This window comes from Arvicanthis niloticus, chromosome 14, assembly GCF_011762505.2.
Source record: "Arvicanthis niloticus isolate mArvNil1 chromosome 14, mArvNil1.pat.X, whole genome shotgun sequence".
Classification (NCBI taxonomy): domain Eukaryota; kingdom Metazoa; phylum Chordata; class Mammalia; order Rodentia; family Muridae; genus Arvicanthis; species Arvicanthis niloticus.
The window spans coordinates 50,837,947-50,858,629 of NC_047671.1; the positions used below are offsets into that span (position 1 = coordinate 50,837,947).

Consider the following 20,683-nt stretch of genomic DNA (forward strand, 5'->3'; position numbering starts at 1 on the left):
TGGGCTAAGATTGGGGACCATCAGCCTGTGTGAGGTGGGTATGTATGCTTGGTGTTGGTGACTGCCTGTAGTCATAATTAGGGCATGGTTCGTAATGGTTCATAATCTGACTCCATTCATTTAACAAACAGTTTCTAAGAGCTTTTCTATATCAGATATTAAAGTAGGCCTACTTGTAAGGTTCCTTCTGAGACTTTCAGAGGAAAAACAACCAAATCAGAAGATACCATGTAGTCTAACCAGGAATTATCAGAGGGTTGTGAGAGCTCAGATGGCACTTGTCCAAGGCATTTCAGAAGACTTCTGAAGAGTTGACATATCTGAGTACTGAAGATGAGCTCTTGTTAGCAAGCCTAGATAAAATGAATGTAAAGATTGTGCAGGGCCTTCCAGAGGTGGTTGTACATGGTTAGCTATGGCAGGAACTTAAAATGTTTGAATTTGCTTCTGAGAGCAAACTAGGAAACATTAGAAAAGCTACCTATTTGGTATCTTGTGATATGGTCTGCAGATCACTTGCCAGTTGTCCTTTAAAGAACTGGTGCTGGGCTTTCTAGGCAGCTTGAATGAGTAAGCTACCGCCCCGGAAATGACGTGCTGCCCCGCTGGCGGTGCGGAAGTGGAGATGGCGGAGCTGTACGTGAAGCCCGGTGAGCGCGACCGGCGGGCTGGTGGTACTCGCCCTCTCCCGTCCCCTCAACCCCAGTGTATCTTCCATTGGTTTGTTTGGTTCCTGGTTTCGTCTCATACACTTCCTCGCCTTCGCAGGCAACAAGGAACGCGGCTGGAACGACCCACCGCAATTCTCCTACGGGCTGCAGACTCAGACTGGTGGACCCAAACGCACTCCCCTTACTAAGAGGGTCGCGGCCCCACAGGATGGATCCCCTAGAGGTGGGTGAGGGCCGAGGGCAGAATCCTGTACAAAAATGAAGAGATGGTGTCTGGGATAAATCTGTCCCATCGGCCTGTTTTCCTCAAAGACTCCATAAGAAGGGTTGGGAGTCCAAGGCTCAGCGCAGGCGCTTTTTGAGCCCGATCTTTTTGCAGTTCTGATTAGTAAATGGTATGTTGGATAAAAGGACTCCATACTCTCATGTAGATCGTTTTCAAATGTTTCTTGCCTAGACCTTTCCCCAGGATCCTATAGTCTCTGTGTTATATAAGCATCTTAGATTTTAAATTATTCACTCGTTTGTTTAATCGGTATTTTCTGAGCACCTGTCAAGAGCCAGGAACTGTTTATGTACAGACTAAAAAATGGTGAACAGACTAACAGGTTTTTGATTCCACAGTTCACACTAGCTCAAGATGAAATATTGGTAGGGACTTTGCAGAGAAAACAGGGGAAGCAATAATTTACAGGTAACCAAGTTGTGTGTGTGTGTGGGTGCAGCTATTTAAGTAATCATGGAAATCTAACAAGTTAGGCACTAAAAGATGCAAAAGCATTTCAAGCACAAGAGACAGGTTAGTACAGTCTCTGAGATGAGAACAACTTGGTCTAGTTCAGAGACTAAAAGTAGAGTGCTCCAAAAGATGTTTTAATGGAGGGGTGGAAGTTGGGATGCTCTATGTGATTTGGTGTAATGGTGTAATGTAATCATCCCCAAAGGAGAGGGTGTGGATAGAGGCCTAAAGATGAACCAAGACAAAACCTTATGGGTCTCTAGCACCTAATGATTGTATAGAGAAGACTGGTTAGAATTAAATTTTAAATCAGTAGTGAAGGGAGTTTAAATAAGTTAAAGAGATCAATCAATAGATTTAACATTTCTGTAATAATCTTCAAAAGGAGTTGGATCTCTTGAGTTTGAGGCAGTTTGAGTTGAGCCTGGTCTAAAAAACATTAAACTTGAGTTCCAGGACAGCCAAAGCTATGTAGAGCAGAACTTTTAAAAAAATAAAGGAAGAGAAAGTAGAATGTGAAGGGGCTTTTTTTTGTTGTTGTTTTGTTTTTGTTTTTCGAGACAGGGTTTCTCTGTGGTTGTCCTGGAAGTCACTCTGTAGGCCAGGCTGGCCTTGAACTCAGAAATTCGCCTGCCTCTGCCTCCCAAGTACTGGGATTAAAGGCATGTGCCACCACTGCCCAGCTGTGAAGGGGCTTTTTGATAGCAAATACTGCAGCCTATTTGTACATTCATGGCATGAGGATAGTTTGTATTGGATTCAGTGCTGTGAATAAAGTCAAGTGAAATGAGAAGATGGGAATAAAATGAGCATTGCATGGGGACTAAGCCTTGTTGCCTGATGTAAACATTTCAGCCCCAGAAACTTCTGGGCCACCTCCAGTGGATCATCCACCTCCTTCAAGTAAGGCTTCCAGGCCTCCACCCATGGGGAGCTGTCCTGCTACTGGTGTGGAGCCTCCAAGCTCCCCAGTCATTGAGTCTGAGACTCTGATAGAAGATGTGCTGAGACCTCTGGAACAGGCATTGGAGGACTGCCGTGGTCACACGAAGGTAGGCCCTGGCACTTCAGCAGGTAGAAAGGACTTCTATACAATCAAATATAGTTCTTAAAGACAGATCTGATGGCCTCAAGGAAGCTCTCAAAGTCTTTCCAGGAAAATGGACACTGATGTCAGAGGGATTCTCAGGACTTTTGAAGGACCAGCCAGTAATAGAAGCCTTGTGGAGATGAGTTATATTAAATTCCTATTAGTGAGTTATAAGCTTATTAATTTTCTTAACAAAGCCATTCAGAATATACTGTTGATTTTGTACTCAATCTGGGAGATACGAACAAGCTTTGTACGAAGGTTTTTTCAGCTCTCTAGAGGCAAAGGATTGAAGAAAAAGGAAGCAGCATGGTAGTCTGCTTCAAATTTTCAAATGTTATTTGAACAGTAACATAAAGATGAGCCTTTGAGGGGCTGAGGAGGCACTGAAAATTTTAAATTCTTGCATGTATCTTTTGTCATGGGAGGACACTGGCTTTATCATATTTGTAGTGGAGGGCCTCTAAGCCTTAGGTAAAGGAATATGAACTCTAATGGGCAAGAATCAAACTCCTGAGCCAGAGTGAGCACATGCCAGTAGCACTGAGCTGGATGGGCTTCTGTTTCAGAAGCAGGTATGTGATGATATCAGCCGACGATTGGCGCTGCTTCAAGAACAGTGGGCTGGAGGGAAGTTGTCAATACCTGTAAAGAAGAGGATGGCACTGCTAGTGCAAGGTATGGGTGGGGGCCCTTTATCCTCCCATTGATGGCGGAATTGGTGGTACGGTTTTAATTGATTGGGAGGGGAGGAATGGAAGGCATGACTTTTATTGCTACTTGCTTGCTCAAGCCCTGTCTCTCCTCAGAACTTTTACATCACCAGTGGGAGGCAGCAGATGACATTCACCGATCACTCATGGTTGATCACGTGACTGAGGTCAGTCAATGGATGGTAGGAGTAAAAAGATTAATTGCAGAAAAGAGGAGTCTATCTTCAGAGGAGGCCAAAGAAGAGAAATCTACAGTGGCACCTGAGAACCAGACAATACCAGGCTTCCAACAGTCATCATAATGCCAATGGCTCCCCAGACTCACGTCACATGACTTCCTATGCCTTAGTGTGGAAGGCCTCTTCTCACTTGGCTCCCTTTCACCACCAGGGAGACTATTGGTCTTGACCAAAGATCTTACCTAGGATACTGCAAGATCACTTGTTATTCATATGTACATTTCAATAAACATCTCAGTGGTGGGAAGTGGGTAGGAAAGGTGAGCCATTCTGATGCCAGACTGGATCTTTCTGGTGCCAGCTTCCCCGCTCCATGGATACTACTGCTTAGCTTATTCATCAAGAAGGGCCTTGATAGGGATTGCCAGATTGCTACCTGCTCTTCTCAAAAGTAGACTGGAGAGTGTATTCATAATGTGGCATGGTGTCTTTGGATAATATCATTTTAGCCTGAGAACAGATTCAAATAACTGGAAACTTCCTGTCAGAAGAAACCATTCCTTTTGTTATATCTCTGGTATATTGCTATAGAGAATAGAACCAGTGATTGGGTTTTCTGCTGTTGAGATTGAAGGAGAAAGGCCAGATTTCTGCATTTCTGTTGAGTGTAGTAGCATACACCTGTGGTCCTAACAGTTGAGACATGGAAGCAGGAAGAAGAGGTCAAGGTTACGCTGTACTACAACTACATAGTGACTATGAGCCCAGCCTAAACTATGTTGCTATCCTATTTCAGCAGCTAGATTACTGACACTTGAGGTCAAGATAATCTGATTTACTGAACAAGGTGATGCCTAATTTTGAGTTTCAGTATAGGTCTTAAATTCTTTTTAAGATTTATGTTCATGAGTGTTCTGTCTGCATGTATGCCTATACACCTGAAGAGGGCATCAAATTCCATTGTAGATGGTTGTGAGATATAGTTTTGTTGCCGGGACTCAGGATCCCTGGAAGAGATGCCAGTGCTCTTAACTGCTGAGCCATCTCTCCAGCACCATCCCCAAAATTATTTCTAACACTTAAAAAAAAACAAAAAACAAACAAACAAAAACAGCTGGGACCAGAAATATATGGTAGTTATGCTGAGAAGGTTTTCAGCATTGACCTGAGGATTGGTACTTAGAAAGAGTAAACAGAAAAGTCAGGACAAGAAAATAAGGATAACTGTTTGGTGGCGAGTCTCTCTTCTGGGAGTCCAGTTTACAAATGGATAGGGAGGGGTTGCTAGAATGGTCCAATTCCAGGAAGGCTGCTGCCTGGAAAGACAGGAACTGCTCAACCTTGGCAAGGCTCAGGCTGTTCTTGCTTGTGCCTGGCAATTTCAGTAGCCTTTCCTCAAGCCCTGATTGCTGTTGGAAGTGGGCCAGTGGGAGCTGGAAACTAGACTTCTAGCCCCTTAATCAAGGTTTCTGGGTCTCTCAGATGTGCAGCTGTGAATTTAGCACTGAGGAGGACAATGGAGCCATGATAGTTTTTTGAAAGTTTACTAAGCAGCCAGAAGGTGACATACTCTGTTCCCCAGTGCCAGCCCTGAGGGGAAGAGGTTTGGGAGGAATATGTATAGACCAGAGAAAGCTAAAGGCTTGGCAGGTTGCCCACTGCTATCCCTGGTCTAGCTGCATCAGAACTAAAGGAAGCCCAGAACCAACAAGTCACTCTTTTCCAGATTAGATGAGACCAACTGGCCCGTGAATACCCAGGAAGAGGTGATGACAATAGTGGCATGAGAGCTCTTTCCATAACTCCGTACAGGTCATTTTGCCTAGATTACATGTCCATTTCAAATTGTTCGTCATCTGGGGAGAGAAGGCAAGAGAACAGTTAATCCATCTAAGGGTCTATAAGCCCAGCTAGTACAGGAATCCCTCTTAGAATTGAATCCCAACTCTACTTCACAAAGGCAGTTAATAGTTGATCTTATTTTCTTACCGGTTATCTCTTCCTCTGTCTGCTTCTGTTCCTTCAGCAACTCCAGCTTGGAGGGTGGTACTGTTGGGAGGGTTGTGACCCCTGGAATCTGAGGAAGGCAGCAGGGAGGTGTCCGGGCAATGGGTGAGTTCTTGCACTCCAGTAGGAACTTTCTGTCGTAGATGATCCTGGTGCCTGTGAATGTGTAAGGATTGAAGTTAAGAGTCAGGAACTTGGACAGAGATTACTGCCCAGCTAGGATTCAGCAAACCATCACACTACAAAGGACTTATGTACCCAACCAAGTTCAGTCTAAGCATCATTAAGGCAAGTTGAACATTTTAGCTAGTCCATGTAGGGTGCTGTAGGTTAGGATGGTGGTGGTGGTAGTTACAGCCTTGAGAAGGAACACCACACTTTAAACTTAGGTACTTGAGGCTGTTAGTCTACAGTTCAGTTCTCATTGCTTTGATGTATGTTTAAAGTGGGGCCTAACCTCACCTCTTGCAAAGGAAACTTCATTCCTTGGTAAACATGATGGCCCACCCACCCATCCAAAGTCCATCAGGGCTAACCTCACCCACAGGAATATATGGTCAGCAAAGTGTCCTCAAAGAGCCCTGCCCTGTTCTTGCTGTTCCCTTCTGCTTCCACATAGTAGAAACCTGTTTGTCAGCCCAGCATCTTATGATCCAAGTGCTACAACCATTACATAATACTTGCTTTCTGCTGAAGCCACCTTCTATTGCAGAGGTTCTCAACCTATGGGTTGCTATACAAGGGGGTGGGATGGAGTGGGTGTCAAACAACCCTTTCACAGGAGTCTCCTAGGACCACCAGAAAAAAACAGATGTTTCCATTATTCCTAACAGTAGTAGCAACAATAGTAATTTCATGGTTGGGGTTAACGTGTATTAAATGGTTACAGCATTAGGAGGGTTGAGAACCTCTGTTCTATTAGGACCTAGCACCAGTGATTTTGGTGCAGCATAGGCATGGTGCACAACAGAATTATTCCCCAGAATTACCAGAAAGCTAGGCATAGAGCCTTGTTCCACTGCTTTGGGTTTTCGGGGGAAAACGAGTTTCAAATAGTCTTCCCTCAACGCTATAATTTGAAGAGAAGTCCGAGAAAGCAATGCCAAGGTCAACCCCACCTCACCCTTATACTGTCCCACAGAGCACAGACCCCTGCCCTGCCCTGCCCTGCCCTGCCTGCTGACCTCCCGGGGTAGTGGCGTATAGTGTGCCGCCAGGCGTGGTGCTGTAGCCGTCTGGCAGCCGGTCCCGGCACCCCGGAATTGGGCAACTCGTGGACATGGACATAGCAGCGGGAAGGCAAGAGCTGGTGCCTTGAAAGCGTGGAAAACAGCTCTGAGGTATAGGCAGTCGCAGCAGGCTACACTAGTTTAAGTCCCACCCAGGATGGGCCACTAGCCAGTCAACTCGAGAGCTCCGCCCACCCGCTCCGCCTACCCGCCCAGGGAACACTCAGGATCTGCATTGACAGACCCGAGAGAGATGTGGAGTTTTTTATTTACTAGTTAGACCTGGATGTTGGGAGGAGTAATGTATTATTAACTACGTTTTATGATGAAAGTATGCCCACAGATCTTACAGGAGGGGAAGACAGGATCCCATTTGAGTGACTTCAGAGTTTGGATCCTTCAGCCCAGCTTTGTAGTGCCTCTGATAGCAATTTGTTGTACTTGGTTAAGGTGTCCTGATGGCCTGCCCTTGAGCATAGCAGGAAGGTCAGAGGCTTTCTGAATATGACACTTTTAAAGGTCAGTAAACTAAGGAATGCAGTAGAGGAACGTGGTAGTCAAGATATTTATAGAGTACCGAGGCCAACACTTAGATCACACGTAGCTAACTAAGGGCTTAGTAAGGAAGGCTTAGCCTTTTAAGCTCTCTGGAAAAAAACAAAGATAGACTTGCCTCAGAGACTGGATTTTATTTATTTAGATTATTATTGTTTAGACAGGATCTCATTGTGTAGTCCTAACTGCCCAGGCTGGCTTTGAATTAAGAGATCTATTTGCTTTTACCTCTGAGTGCTAGTCTTAAAGGCATGCACCACTAAGCCTGGCTGAGGTTGGATTTAAAAAAATATTTAAGCACACTGGACAGGTAATTCCTGTTAATGCAGAAGCTGCAGATTTTCAGAATCACACTATAGGTAGCAAGTGTACATACATTTTACTATTCCCAAAATGGTACTAGAGTCTCTTACAAAGTTGATGCATGTCTGAACAGACTGGATAATTGTCTGACAATTTCACTTTTAAGCAAACTGAGAAAGTAGCCTGTTGGTACTGAGTAGAGAGGATGGTGATACTGCAGATGAGTCCATTGGGTAGTGACAATGGAGATGGGTAGTGACAATGGAGACAAGAGAAATGAATGAAATTTAGATACACAAAAGAAGGACAAAGTGGGGGCCAGTAACATGGCTGAGCAGATTAAGGCACTTGCTGTCAAGCCTGATGATCTAAATTCAATCCCTGGGACTTCATAAAGTAGAAGGAGAGAACCAATTCCTGGAAACAGTCCACTAATCTCTACACAGGCACAGTGACATACACATGTCCCTCTCCCAGTAAGTGTAATAAAAACTTAAAAGGTGGAAGATAAAGTGAACTGATCAAGGGCAGGCTGAGGAAAATGGAGTTAAACTAAGGTAACACCCAGTCTCCTGGCTTGGGAGTCTTATAGCTGGAACTATAAAAGGGAAAACAAAAAGGGGTATGGCTTATATTAAGGAGTGAATACTGTGTGCACTGTAAGGAGCTGTAATAAACTGCTCAGAAGGCCTAGGGGAAAACTGTCTGATTATATATGATTATATATATGAATGAAATGAAAGTCAAGATTATAGGATGTGATCATCTGAGAAGATGCAGTGCAAGAAAAGGTTTAGCATACCAGTTTTTAATTAAGAAAGTGATTCAGCAAAATGGACTGAGAAAAAGCAGAACTAGAACTATAGGGGCTGGCTGTATGTGGTGGTACACTTCTTTAGTCCCAACACTGGGAAGGCAGAAGCAGGCAGATCCCCAAGGTTGAGGCCAGCCTGGTCTACATAGTGCGACAAAGAACACAAAAACTATAGGGGCTGAAGAAGTAGCTCAGCTGGTAGAGTGCTTGTGTATGTTTGATTCCCAGCACTACCCAATAAGAACAAAACCCAAACAAGTGCTAAAGGTTTTCAAGGAGTGGTGTGAAGTGAGGTCTTCCTTCTTTGAATCTCCATTATAAAACAGCAGCTAGGATCACTACTATTGCTTTTCTTAGGTTAGCTTTTCTATAACATACTATGGGCTGTCAGGGCTAGGAAACTAGAAAGAAAGCCAAACTCCACCAACACAAAGCATCAGAAACTTAAGCCATAGGGTTAACACTAATAGTTGATAGAGAAGCAAAAGAACCAACCAAAAATCAAAACAGAAACTGCCTAGGAGATACAATTAAACCTATAAGGCTAATACCAGGTAACTATCATTTAAGTAAATAGCTTTGGGGCTGGAGAGATGGCTCAGAGGTTAAGAGCACTGACTGCTCTTCCAGAGGTCCTGAGTTCAATTCCCAGCAACCACACAGTGGCTCACACCCATCTGTAATGGGATCCCATGCCCTCTTCTGGTGTGTCTGATGACAGCTACAGTGCACTCATATAAATAAATAAACCTTAAGACAACAACAAAAAAAGCAAATAGCTTTGGATGCCTAGTAGTCCCACCAAAATAAAGCAAAAGCATCTGGGTATGGTCACACATGCTGTTACTCCCACAAATGGGTAGGCAGAGGCAGGTGGATCATGTCTTTTAAGTGAAAAGTACTCATAGACAGTTTGAAATCAGTTAGTGTCTTCATGCTCTTGTCCTCTAACTTAGGTCTTGAGGCCAGGCTTATGTTCTCTTTTATTATTTTGATATGAAGGACTTCCTATCTTGTTCAGATTGGTATTGAGTTCCTAGGCTCAAGTGATTCTCCTGCCTCAGAAGGAACTTTCAGCCACATGTCACTATGCCTGGCTTCATGACCTTCATTAGATGTGGTATTAACACATGATTTTGATACTTAAGTCCACCTATTCACATTCATTTCCTGAAGTAGAGAGTAAAGGTGAAAGACCAAGCCCATGTTTAATTGCTAAATCACTGAGGGTAAATAGAAAATGCAACATCATCACAGCCCTCATCCCAGGGCAGTGTCCTCTGGGAAGATATTGTTTGGTAGAAGTACTTCTTGCTAGTCATAGAACAAGATGTTCAGAAGTTGTTTTCCTACAGGTTTGTTTGCTTCTTCTGGGTTTACAACATGGTCCAAAGGGCTTCAACACTATGACAGAACTATGCATAACAAGTTCTCCCTTTTGGCCTTTGCTGGGGAGGTGGTGTTAAGATCCTACCTCCACTTTGTAACTGCTAGACACACAGGGAAGTGTACACCACGATGTGAAACTCATATGCCTAGCTCTCTCCTTCTAAATGCTACCTCATACTGAGGACAGACCTTTTGTGTAGTTATATTTCAGCTGGAAGGGGGATAAACCAAAACCATAAGGCTTAAGATTTCTTACCTCTGATTAGAAGAGGCTACCATTGGCTGTCCAATTCTCTTCTTTGGTCTGGTTAGCTGAGGTGATGGAATTTCTCCCTTTAGAGCAGGGACTGAAGAAAGCACACTGGCCTATAAAAGGGCAAGTCAGCACACTGTAGCCACAATGGTTTTAAAGAGTTGTAAAACAATAATCATTTTATTATTAAACAATTTGAAAGAGGTGGATCTGTGAAACCTTGAACATACAATTTTACTCCTTGAAAGATCTTTTATTCTAATGGGGTTTGATATGTGCCTTACTTAGCAGGATGTTTCTTAAAAACTTAAGGGCTCACTATGGATGTGTAACATTTTCTTTTGCTTCCACTAATTTCCAAGCAAAACTGGTCTCTAGAATAGTTTTTTGATTCCACTTATCAGAACCAAACCTCAGAACTCTAAACATTTCCAGTATTCCCAATGCCATCCATCCATTTTCACTGACAAGAAAAAGAAGAAATTCTGTGTTAGAACTACAAGACTCCTCTGGGTTAATTTAATTTTGATTTCATGTTGAGATGGGAAATGCGAAGCCCAGAAAAATGAGATGACTTGCCTAAAGTCACGAAGTTGTAAGTGACAGAAATGAAAATAGGGTTTAGTCTGTTAACTCTCACTCCACTACACCCAGACTGCCTCCCTCCATCCCTTGTATGTTTGGAAAATAATCAAGTTCTTACCTGAGCTAGGTTTTATCCAATGTTCAAGTTGGTAAAATAGCAGTAAAGTAATGGCAGGAAGAGGCAGGAAGAGGAAGAAGAGATTATAGTAGGTAAAATAGGGCTGGGATTAGGCTACCAAGATTCAAATAGAGAGGAGGGTGATGTTAGTGAAAGAGAAGGGAGGAGGGTCTCCCCAGGAGCTCCTTCTACTGCACAATTCCTTTCTTCCTAATTCTCCAGGAGGTTCTCTTTCCTTTCTCTTTATGGGTTCTAGTTCCTGACCTGAGACAGAATTTCTTCTTCTGTTGTATTGAAGGCTTAGAAGTAGATTTCAGGGTACCTTCAGATTATTCGAATACTTTATAGAAAATTAATGTAGAATAAAACTCACCTTTTTGTCTTATCGAATAATTTACTTAAGGCTACACTTTTCTATTTCATCAAGAGTAGTCTCATTTATTTCACTAATTCTAGGTGATTATTTCTGTTATCAATAGGAGGAAGCAGCAAGATATGTAGGTGATCAAAGGGATCTTTCTGTCCTAGTGTGAGATGGCCTCGAGAAGATAGTAAACTTCCCACGAGTGATACTTTCCAAACTTATCAAAATAGAAGATAAGAAATAAGCTTAAGGAAGCTTTCTCATATGTAAAATGGTATAGAAGACTGAAGAAACCAGTTTCATATTACACAGAACTAACATGGTGTTTTTGACCTAGTGATGGCTTAGGACACAGTCAAAGATTATTAAGAATTCTTCATTGCTGTTAGAGTAGAAAAGTGCTGCTTGCATGATTCTCTGCTTGGTTGTTAAGCACGCTTGCACATACGTGTGTGTGTGTGTGTGTGTGTGTGTGTATGCACGCGTGCTTGCACACACATGTGCATCCTCTTGTTTTCTCAGTCCACAAAATAATGTTTTCTTTTAAACATAGTTTATAAAGCTGGGATACATTAAAACAGAATTGATGACCATGTTTCAGTAGGAGAATCTTTTCTCTGTTGTGTCACATTCTTGGCACACAGTATGGTTTAGCTGATCTATTCCCATGTTTTTGTGATTGATTTGTTAAGCATACCTTGCTCTTCATTTTTGAGGCCATTGAACTAAACCCAGCACTAGTCATCTATTTATAAATATTACTCAGAGATTCACCATAAGTTGTTAACAGAAGTCATCCCTTTCCCAACATTTTATGTCCCAACTCAAAAGCCAAGAAGCACAAAAGAAACACAAAGTGAATGATTTGGGTATTCCTAAATCTGTTCAATGTACAGCCTAAGGTTCTTACCAACATAGTCATGATTCATAAAGAACAAAACCTATTAAATGGCCTATTTGCTAATGTCAGCTAAGATAAACTGTCAGGGCTTGAATGTTCTCATATTTAATATTAATAAGGTAAAAGATAGGAGAATAAGAAATAGCTAACAAGCATTAGCAGTGCTTTTGTGGCTGTCCAAGACGCTACAGTGTTAAATGTGAAAAACCTGTTACAAATAAATACAGCATTATCAACCTAATTCAATATGACAGTGGATTGGCTAGTATCTTCATGACCACTGAAAGGATCACACCCCACTTCTAAACACTGTTCATTTTTTTATTGAATATTCTGGTAAATATTTCACATTAATACAGGCTACATTAAGTAGAGCTGCTATATGACAAGAAATTTACTCATATTTTTTCCTTTTAAGTATGTAAACAATTATACATGTATTTATCACCCTAAAAAGTTGAAACATGTAATTATCTAATTCTCTTCTGCACACAAGTAGCATTCATATGTTTAGCCAAAAGCACTAGGCTCATCTGATCTCAAGTCAAAAATGGCTTAACTAACCAGAGAACATATTCAGGTGGATAGGAAATCATCTTTTGTTCTTACACAATGGGCAATCAATTTTCCATTGCTAAAGCCTCAGAGAGTATTTTAGATAGGCACATTAAAAAGACAAAAAACAAAAACAAAAAAACAAAAAAACAAAACAAAACAAAAAACAAACCAAAACAAAATGAAAAAACCCAGAGTTCTTCCATAGTCATAGGTTTCCCAAACAAGGCTAAAAGAGGAAAGACCTTCTAACTTAGTTGACATATTTGAGATGCATGTTTCCAATATGAGGTGCCCACGTGCCAGGCCAAATCTGAAAGGGGGAGGAAAAATTGGAATTTCTAATTAGGAATCTTTACAATTTGTGAAATGAATATATAAATTCAATGGCAATGCACTGTTTCTGCCTAGAAAAAATAACACATACAAGACAGAATGTTTAGTAGCATCATCTTAATAACGAAAAACTTAATTCAGATTAATAGTCATTATTTAGATCTTACATTTCCCATCAAATTCAAAGAGTCACATGACAAATCTGAAAATTGGAAGAGCTTTAAGCCTGTTTTACCTGCTGGGCTTCAGTGCATTCAGTTGAATTCTGGATAACTTTTATCATAGGGTTCCAAGCAGGATCTGGGTTGTGAAGTCCATTGAACAGTGGACCCCCTGGAACTTCAGCAAGCTGAGGATGAGAGGGTATAATGGTGCCTCCATACATGGAAATTGGCAGACCCTAAAACAGCAGAAAAAAAGTCTTAATCATGAAATATTAAGACATGAAATATTAATCAGGACAGATAATGATTCCATTAATACTGCGACCTCTAACTCTTTTTTCAAATAACTTCAGAGGATTCTATTAGTATATCATGGCACAGGATGGAGAAATCAAGTATTTCATCTACATTTGTAGTATTTTTCAATAAGAGAGGAGAAAAACAAAATAAAACAAAACAAAAAATAAAATCAAAACTAATCTAATACAACATCACTAGGAACTTTCCTCACACTGGATGAAAATATAATACACTAAATGTTCTCCTAATTCAGCTTCACTAATAACTTTATACTAATAAGAGGCCAGGAGGTGGTGGTGCACGCTTTAATCCCAGTACTCAGGAGACAAAGGCAGGTTTTCTGATTTCAAGGCTAGCCTGGTCTGTAGAGTGAGTTCTTAGATAGCCAATGCTACATAGAGAAACCCTGTCTCAAACCCCCACCTCAACCCACCAAAAACAAACAAACAAACAAACAAACAAAAAACAAAACAAAACAAACAAACAAAAAAAACCCAAACCAAAAAACCTCCCCAAAAAACTGAACAAAAACAACAAAGTAATTCTTCATAGTGTTCACAACTATAATCTGGCTATTAGGCAGAAGGAAAATGAAAGAGTACAAAAGAAAACCAAATTCAATAGCCAGTTCTTTAGAGGGTAGAGGCCTCCTTCAAATGTGTGGCACGGAAAGCAAAGCAGAACTCAAATTTGACTTTAGAAGGATGGAGACATCTTCAGGATAACAGAGGGCAAAGTACTGTAAGACAGCAGTACCCACTCTTAAAACTGAACAAAAGACCTGACAGTGCTAGAAAAAAGGGTGATTTCCACACAAACTATTCCCTAACAAGTGACTATAGTGGCTGGCAGTGTATCAAAGTTACAACGACACATGTCAACTTACTATAGAAAAATCCACAAAGCCACTTACCATCGGCTGGTGAAAAATGTTAGTGGGAGCTACCATTCCAGAATCATCTCTCTCCATTGGTTGATGCTGGGAGAATGTGCTTGGGTCTGATAACTGTTGATGCATTGGATGGTTTCCTATAACAGATTGTGACCAACCTGATAAGCCTTCTAGAAAAGAGAATTGAAAACAGTGTTTGGTATTTATTTAGGTAAAATAGTAAAATATTACTTTCTTTATATCAAATTTTAGCAAAATAATCCTTCACAAGAGTTCCAAAAACATCAGTTTGGCAAGCTACAACCAATCAATTGAACAAACAAAAGTAAGTTCCTAGAAAAACAGGTGAATGCCTCTGCATATTTCCAACTCCTGATCTGAAAGAACTCAAATAATCATCCTATTTTGCACTGGAAACCTTAAGATAGAGAAGAATTATGCTCTGAGTCATATTCCACTTGAGAAAGAAACTCACTCTGGTAGTCCAGGCTGGTCTGGAACTCATGTTAATACTCTTACCTCAGCTTCCTGAGCTACCATGTCCAGTTGAATCTTTTACTCCTGATAAATTCGATATACCACCAAAAAACATTCTAGACATAAATCCTTCAGAGATATAAGTACCTTTCTCTCACTGAATGTTAAGTGTAGAAACAGGATTTTTCTTCTTCTTTTACACTTTGGTATGTTGTGTCTGTGTGCCATAAAGAACTAAAGTTTTTGCTTCTATGTACTATTAGAGAGTCAACCCATGGCTTTAGGTAGTCAAAGCAAGTGTTCTACTTTTGGGCTGTATCTTTAGTTTTTGGTTTTGTGAGAAGGCCTCACTGTGTAACAGCACAGACTGGGACATAAACTTCCTGTGTAACTCATGCTGGTCTCCAACTGGTGATCCTACTGCCTAAGGTTCTCGTGTGCTGGTATTATATATGTGTACTGGTATTATATGTCTGTACCAATATACACACGCTTAAGGAGTTAATAAATAACTTTATGTGTATGTGTGCATGCCTAAGTATATGTGTATGTATACCACCTGCATGCAGGAGGCCACAGACGTCTGAAGAGGGATCAGAGGCCGTGGAATTAGAGTTATAGGCAACTGTGAGCTGCCATTTGCTCTGCAAGAGCAACAAATGTTCTTAATCACTGAGTCATCCCTTCAGCCCTTCTTCCCCTACCCCTAGGAATTAAGTTTCAATGGCAAACTTTAATAACTTACTCAAAATGTCTTGACAGAGAGGGCAAGGTAATTGTACCTGACATAGCATTGACACCAAATGACCAGATTCCACTGTGTCCAACAGGAGCAACAAAACTGGTCCCTACAGGGGCTTGTGCAACAGATCCTCCTTGCCGAATCCTGGCCAGCCTCTCTGTTCCAATAGGAGGAGGTATCTTTCGATCCTGACTGGCACTGTTTCCTTTTGGTTGTTGGCCCAATGTTGGAGGTGCTGAAGTGGCTGAAAGAGGTGAAGATGATCCCGAAGAAACAGATGGAATAGGAGAGTCACCTGGTGGCAAAATATTTCTCTATTGTTTTATTACATATAAAAACTAAAGGAATATGAGAAACCTTGTAAAGACCTATTCCAATAACATAGGTTCTGTAAAGAAAAGTTCACTTAAAAGGATAATTCAAATTACTAAATTTCTATAACCACTGTTTAAACTACTTTCTGCCTGAGGTAAGTATAAAGAACTTGTAAGACTTTTTTTCTAGTGGAATTGGACAAAACTAGAAAAGAATTTACTATTTTAATAAATAATCTGCTAAAAATTACATCTTACATTTACTGATGCAGTGTTTAAAGAATACTTAGACTACTGTTTGGAAAACACCTGTGTATTTGTTAATTCTCTCCCATTTCTATAGCCCCCATTTTCTATAAGGAAGAGAAGCTAAATGTTAAAATCATTCTAGAATTTAAGTGATAGAAATTAAGTGATTCGTCAATGAACTTAGGTAGTTTTCTTTGTCACAAATACTAATACAGACCAGGCATGGTGCTGCATACCTTTAATCATGGTACTCTGGAGGTAGACTGATCTCTGTCTGATCTCTGTGAGTCTAAGGCCAATCTGGTCTAATTAGTAAGTTCTAGCCAGGGTTACACAGAGAAACCTTCTCTCAAAAAACCCAAGGGAATAAACAGCTAATAAGAACTACTCCACTACAAAAGAAATAAATGTATGAAAGAAAGAGAGAAAGAGAGAAAGAAAGAGAGAAAGAAAGAGAGAAAGAAAGGAAGAAAGAAAGGAAGAAAGAAAGGAAGAAAGAAAGAAAGCAGTAGCTGTAGCTTAGTCCTAAAGAACTTGCCTAATTAATTATGTGCAAAGCCCAGAGTTCAATACCTAGAACAAGGTGGTGGAGGAAAATAGCATATATTATATATGACACCAAATAATTTACATGTTCTAAGTACTGGAATAAGTGAAAATAAAGATAGATCTAAAAAGAACAATAACACATTCATAAAATGCAAAAATAAGTATGAAATCATACCAGAATGACCACCTACAATCAGCTTCTTTTCAAAGTCAAGAAATTTCACAATACTGCCCTTACAGGGGCCTTTTGTAAACTACAAAGAATATTAACAATTCTTGATCCAAAGTCCCAATGGAAACATTTTTGGTTTGATCATATACAGAACTTGGATACCTGCATATTGCTTATTTTACTAAAACCACTATATTGTACCCAGAAACAAATGGCTTAACAACTTATTCAAGATTCTTTGGAAAGAATTTCTCTAGGATTCCTACATGTGTTTGAGGCGCTTGTCCAAGGGTGGGGAGAAAAATGTTGTCTGTTGAAACTAGGAGTGCCGACAGGTGCTGGCCCTTGCAGGAAAACCCTTGTTCCTGGTATGCCAGAGAAACTTGTCAGAGGAGCAGCAGCAGATGGGGAGTTGCCTGATGGGTCAATGGATGGCAACCCTGAAATAAAACAGGTCCAAGACATCCAATTAGTGAAAGCTTTAAAATGGGAAGTTGAAAACTTTACTTAATATTTGTTTTCAAAATAAAGAAGCATATAGTTTATTTTTTCATAAATCAGAGAAAATGTATATGTGATACTGTATGACCAAAACCAATCTTCTAAAAGCAGAAGAATATCACCTAATCTCTCTATAGGAAAGTGAGCACAATGTTTAAAAATGGAAGTCATTTGAAGTATGTTCTAGATAAATCTTCAAGCTTTTGTTAATGAATAGAACATAAAATAAGACCATATTGTATATGTCTATGTGCTATTTGCCCAATATGGTCTGCATTCTCTTTTGAGGAAAATCTTTAAGAATAGCTAGTAATTTACAAAGCTATAGTAATTTCCAATGAATGTAAACATCAAAATTTACCAATGTTTCTATCTACACACACACACACACACACACACGCAAAAGCCTACTAGAAAAACATTCATTTCAGTATTTTTTTTTTGTTTGTTTTTTTCGAGACAGGGTTTCTCTGTGTAGCCCTAGCTGTCCTGGAACTCACTCTGTAGACCAGGCTGACCTTGAACTCAGAAATCTGCCTGCCTCTGCCTCCCAAGTGCTGGGATTAAAGGCATGTGCCACCACTGCCCGGCATCATTTCAGTATTTTCATAAACAAAAATTACAAACTATATTCAGCTTCTATTAGTTTATATAAATCTGAATTTAGCAGTTTTCTTAAATTCCACTGATTTCCCTAGTAAGTGTACTAGGAATATGAGACAATGTTTTAGAAAAAGACTATGGGTAAGTAATCATTACCAGTCCAGAGTAAGTACTTTTTGTTTTTAAGTTATTTTTTTAATGTGCATACCACATGAATGTGAAGATATCATGCATTCGGGAGCTGGTTCTCATGGTCTACCATGTGTTTTCTGGGAATTAAACTTAGGCATGGTAGTGATGGGCCATCTACCAGCAAAGTAGGTACACCCATGTCCAACTTTATATTTAATATTTTATTTTTTTATGTTTATTTTATTTATGTGTATGAATTTTTTGCCTGCATGCATGTATGCATGTCTAGTGCTCTCAGGGGTCAGAAGAGGGTGACTGGGTGTGGTGGCACACATTTTAGTTCTGGCACTGTGAGTTCCAAACCAGCCAGAATTACAGATGTGAGACACAGTCTCAAAACAAAACAAAACAAAAACAAAACAACAACAACAACAACAACAACAAAAACGGAAAATATTGAATCTAAATGGTCTGAATGGAACTCATTATATAGACCAGGGTAACCTTGAACTCTGCCGACCTCTGTCTCCCAGGTGTATTACACTTACAGACATATGTCCCCATGCCCAGCTAAAAAATCGTTACCATAAAAATAAATAAAAAATTATAAAAAATTATCTTGCCAGGCAGTGGTGGTACATGCTTTTAATCCCAGCATTCAGGAGGCAGAGGTAGGTGGATCTCTGAGTTCAAGGCCAGCCTGGTCTACAGAATAAAGAACCAGGACAGCCAAAGCTGCAGAAAAACTGTCTCGAAAAACACAAAAGCAAAGCAAAACAAAAAAAACACAAACAAACCTTAAGAAGGTACTTTTAAACAATTTGATTTCTCCATCATTAAGGAAAATTTTCTTGGTATGTATGTAATACATCTATTTAAAAAGTATAAAATTGCCGGGCAGAAGTGGTGCACGCCTTCAATCCCAGCACTTGGGAGGCAGATTTCTAAATCTGAGGCCAGCCTAGTCTACAAAGTGAGTTCCAGGACAGCCAGGGCTATACAGAGAAACCCTGTCTCGAAAAACAAAAACAAAAAACAAACAAACAAAAAAGTATAAAATTGGGGGTGGAAAAAAAATTGGGGGCAGATAAATGGCTCAAACTGGTAAAATACCTGCTGTATGAGCAAAAGTATCTGAATTTGATACCAAGTACCAGGCTCAGTAGTATGCACACAATAACCCCAGACTGGGAAGGCAGAATTAAGAGGAGCCCAGGGGGTTGCTGGCTAGCCAGTCTAGCTAAGTTGGTGACATTAAGGTTCATTCAGAGAATCTGTCTCAAAAAATAAGGTGGAGAAGGACTGGTGATATAGGTCAGCAGTCAAGGGCCTTGCCATCAAGCCTAATAATCTGAATTTTTAATCTCAGGAATCTATGTTGGGGAAAGAAAACTAACTCCTGCAAGTTGTCTTCTAACCTCCACATTGTGCTCTGGTGAGTGTCTGCATGCAGATATACATTACATGTACAGACACAGTCAACACACACACACACACACACACACACACACACAAATAAGGTGGAAAAGGACAGAAGAGATGAGTCAGAGGTTAAAAACACTCTGCTGTTCTTTCAGGACCTGAGTTTAGTCCCCAGTGTGTCTGGTGGCTCATAACTGACTATAACTCTAGCACCAGGGAATCTGACACTCTTTTATTACCTGAGAATACTGGCATGCAGGCACAAAAAATAAAAGAAATAATAACTGAAGAATCACTGGGGAGGACATCTGACATTTATCCCCAGCTTCCAGGTGTATGTGCATATACTGACTCCCAATCTTCTCCCCATAAGGAAAGTCAAAGAAAAATATTTTCTATCACTAACAGTGAGTTTTTCCTTCACACTGAGGGTTCTGAAAATTTCTATGAGTTTCCCAAAATGAAGTCATAATAGATGTTTACCTCAGAAAACTAAAAAAAAAAAAAAAAAAAAAAAAAAAAAAATTTACATAACAGTTTGGACAATAGTCTTACAAGGTTATATTTCTATTTGAAAAGTAACAGTTATGTTTTGCTTAAAAGATAAGTAAATCTAAACATATCTGAAATAAAAGTTAAGGTTATACCATATCCAGAACATAAATTAGTATTGTACAACTAGCAAAAGGTATCATGGGCTAAAGAGCAGTCTTGCAATTGGAAGAGAAATATTAAGTGGCAGCAGTGTTTCTTTTTTTAGTTATTTTTCATTATTTGTTTCTGTGTATGTGCACCTTAATTCGGAAGAATGCCTCAGATCTTTTGGAGCTGGAGTTTTAGGCAGTTGTGAGGCACATGATGTGGGTGCTTGGGACTGATCCCAGGTCCTCTGGAAGAGCAGAAATTGCTCTTAACAGCTGATTTATCTCTCAAGGCCCTAATGGTGTTTCTTTTCTTTTCAAAATAATTTACTTACCTTTGTTTTCTAAAATTAATTTTATTTATTTATTTTAGGTTTATGGGTGTTCTATCTGTATGTATGCATATGTATGCCTAGTGCCTGTAGAAGCCAGAAAAAAGTGTCAGATCCCCTGACACTGGAATTATAGACAGTTGTGAACTGCTGCTACTTGGGAGGTAAAAATTGAACCCTTGGTCCTCTGTAAGAACAGCTAGTGCTCTTAACCACTCTCTCTAGCACCCATATTTTCATTTGAGACAGAATCTTGCTAAGTAGTTTAGATTAGCCTGGAACTTGTGGTCCTCCTAGCTCAGCCTCCTAAGTACTGCAATTACAGGTGTATGCTACTATACTTATCTCTCAAATGATGTTATTTTTCCCCCAAGTTTTGAATTTCAGACACA

At 40.2% G+C, this 20,683-nt stretch overlaps 3 protein-coding genes across 6 annotated transcripts in view; 1 reads left to right on the top strand and 2 right to left on the bottom strand.

The window, feature by feature from the left end:
• The first annotated feature begins 60 nt into the window (after positions 1 to 60).
• On the top strand, positions 61 to 15,940 carry Sra1 (steroid receptor RNA activator 1). Of its 3 annotated transcripts, XM_076912792.1 has the most exons (7): positions 120 to 650; positions 769 to 894; positions 2,266 to 2,462; positions 3,070 to 3,178; positions 3,310 to 3,380; positions 14,410 to 14,482; positions 15,465 to 15,940. In XM_076912792.1, the coding sequence occupies exons 1-6, from the start codon at positions 590 to 592 to the stop codon at positions 14,470 to 14,472; spliced, it is 627 nt and encodes a 208-aa protein (XP_076768907.1). In that variant the 5' UTR covers positions 120 to 589; the 3' UTR covers positions 14,473 to 14,482; positions 15,465 to 15,940. The 3 variants fall into 3 exon arrangements, with proteins under 3 accessions (XP_034374456.1, XP_076768907.1, XP_034374455.1); XM_034518565.2 differs by lacking the exons at positions 14,410 to 14,482; positions 15,465 to 15,940 and having other exon boundaries at positions 61 to 650; positions 3,070 to 3,075; positions 3,310 to 3,716; XM_034518564.2 differs by lacking the exons at positions 14,410 to 14,482; positions 15,465 to 15,940 and having other exon boundaries at positions 3,310 to 3,716.
• Positions 4,921 to 9,923, bottom strand: Eif4ebp3 (eukaryotic translation initiation factor 4E binding protein 3). Its single transcript, XM_076912794.1, has 3 exons — positions 6,584 to 9,923; positions 5,382 to 5,555; positions 4,921 to 5,248 (listed from the first exon to the last, which is right to left on the bottom strand). The coding sequence occupies exons 1-3, from the start codon at positions 6,684 to 6,686 to the stop codon at positions 5,220 to 5,222; spliced, it is 306 nt and encodes a 101-aa protein (XP_076768909.1). The 5' UTR covers positions 6,687 to 9,923; the 3' UTR covers positions 4,921 to 5,219.
• The window catches only part of Ankhd1 (ankyrin repeat and KH domain containing 1), a 100,051-nt gene continuing 90,717 nt past the window's right edge, over positions 11,350 to 20,683 (bottom strand). Inside the window, exons 30-34 of one of the 2 annotated variants that reach the window (XM_034518555.2) lie at positions 16,927 to 17,100; positions 15,417 to 15,620; positions 14,179 to 14,327; positions 13,037 to 13,201; positions 11,350 to 12,778 (exon numbers count right to left, since the gene is read on the bottom strand). In XM_034518555.2, coding sequence (XP_034374446.1) covers positions 12,719 to 12,778; positions 13,037 to 13,201; positions 14,179 to 14,327; positions 15,417 to 15,620; positions 16,927 to 17,100 — 752 coding nt within the window. In that variant the 3' untranslated portion in view covers positions 11,350 to 12,718. Of the gene's footprint in view, positions 12,779 to 13,036; positions 13,202 to 14,178; positions 14,328 to 15,416; positions 15,672 to 16,926; positions 17,101 to 20,683 lie in introns of both variants that reach the window. The other variant, XM_034518554.2, reaches the window with a different exon arrangement.

What these genes read in the sequence shown, in the direction of transcription:
- Eif4ebp3 (XM_076912794.1), bottom strand. Translation starts at nt 6,686, where the DNA reads ATGTCCATGTCCACGAGTTGCCCAATTCCGGGGTGCCGGGACCGGCTG. An exon ending in ATACGCCACTACCCCGGGAG is followed by an intron (nt 5,556 to 6,583) that starts GTCAGCAGGCAG and finishes ACACATTCACAG; the next exon opens with GCACCAGGATCATCTACGAC. An exon ending in GACAGAGGAAGAGATAACCG is followed by an intron (nt 5,249 to 5,381) that starts GTAAGAAAATAA and finishes TTCTCTCCCCAG; the next exon opens with ATGACGAACAATTTGAAATG.
- Sra1 (XM_034518564.2), top strand. Translation starts at nt 590, where the DNA reads ATGACGTGCTGCCCCGCTGGCGGTGCGGAAGTGGAGATGGCGGAGCTG. An exon ending in ACAGGATGGATCCCCTAGAG is followed by an intron (nt 895 to 2,265) that starts GTGGGTGAGGGC and finishes TAAACATTTCAG; the next exon opens with CCCCAGAAACTTCTGGGCCA. An exon ending in GATGGCACTGCTAGTGCAAG is followed by an intron (nt 3,179 to 3,309) that starts GTATGGGTGGGG and finishes GTCTCTCCTCAG; the next exon opens with AACTTTTACATCACCAGTGG.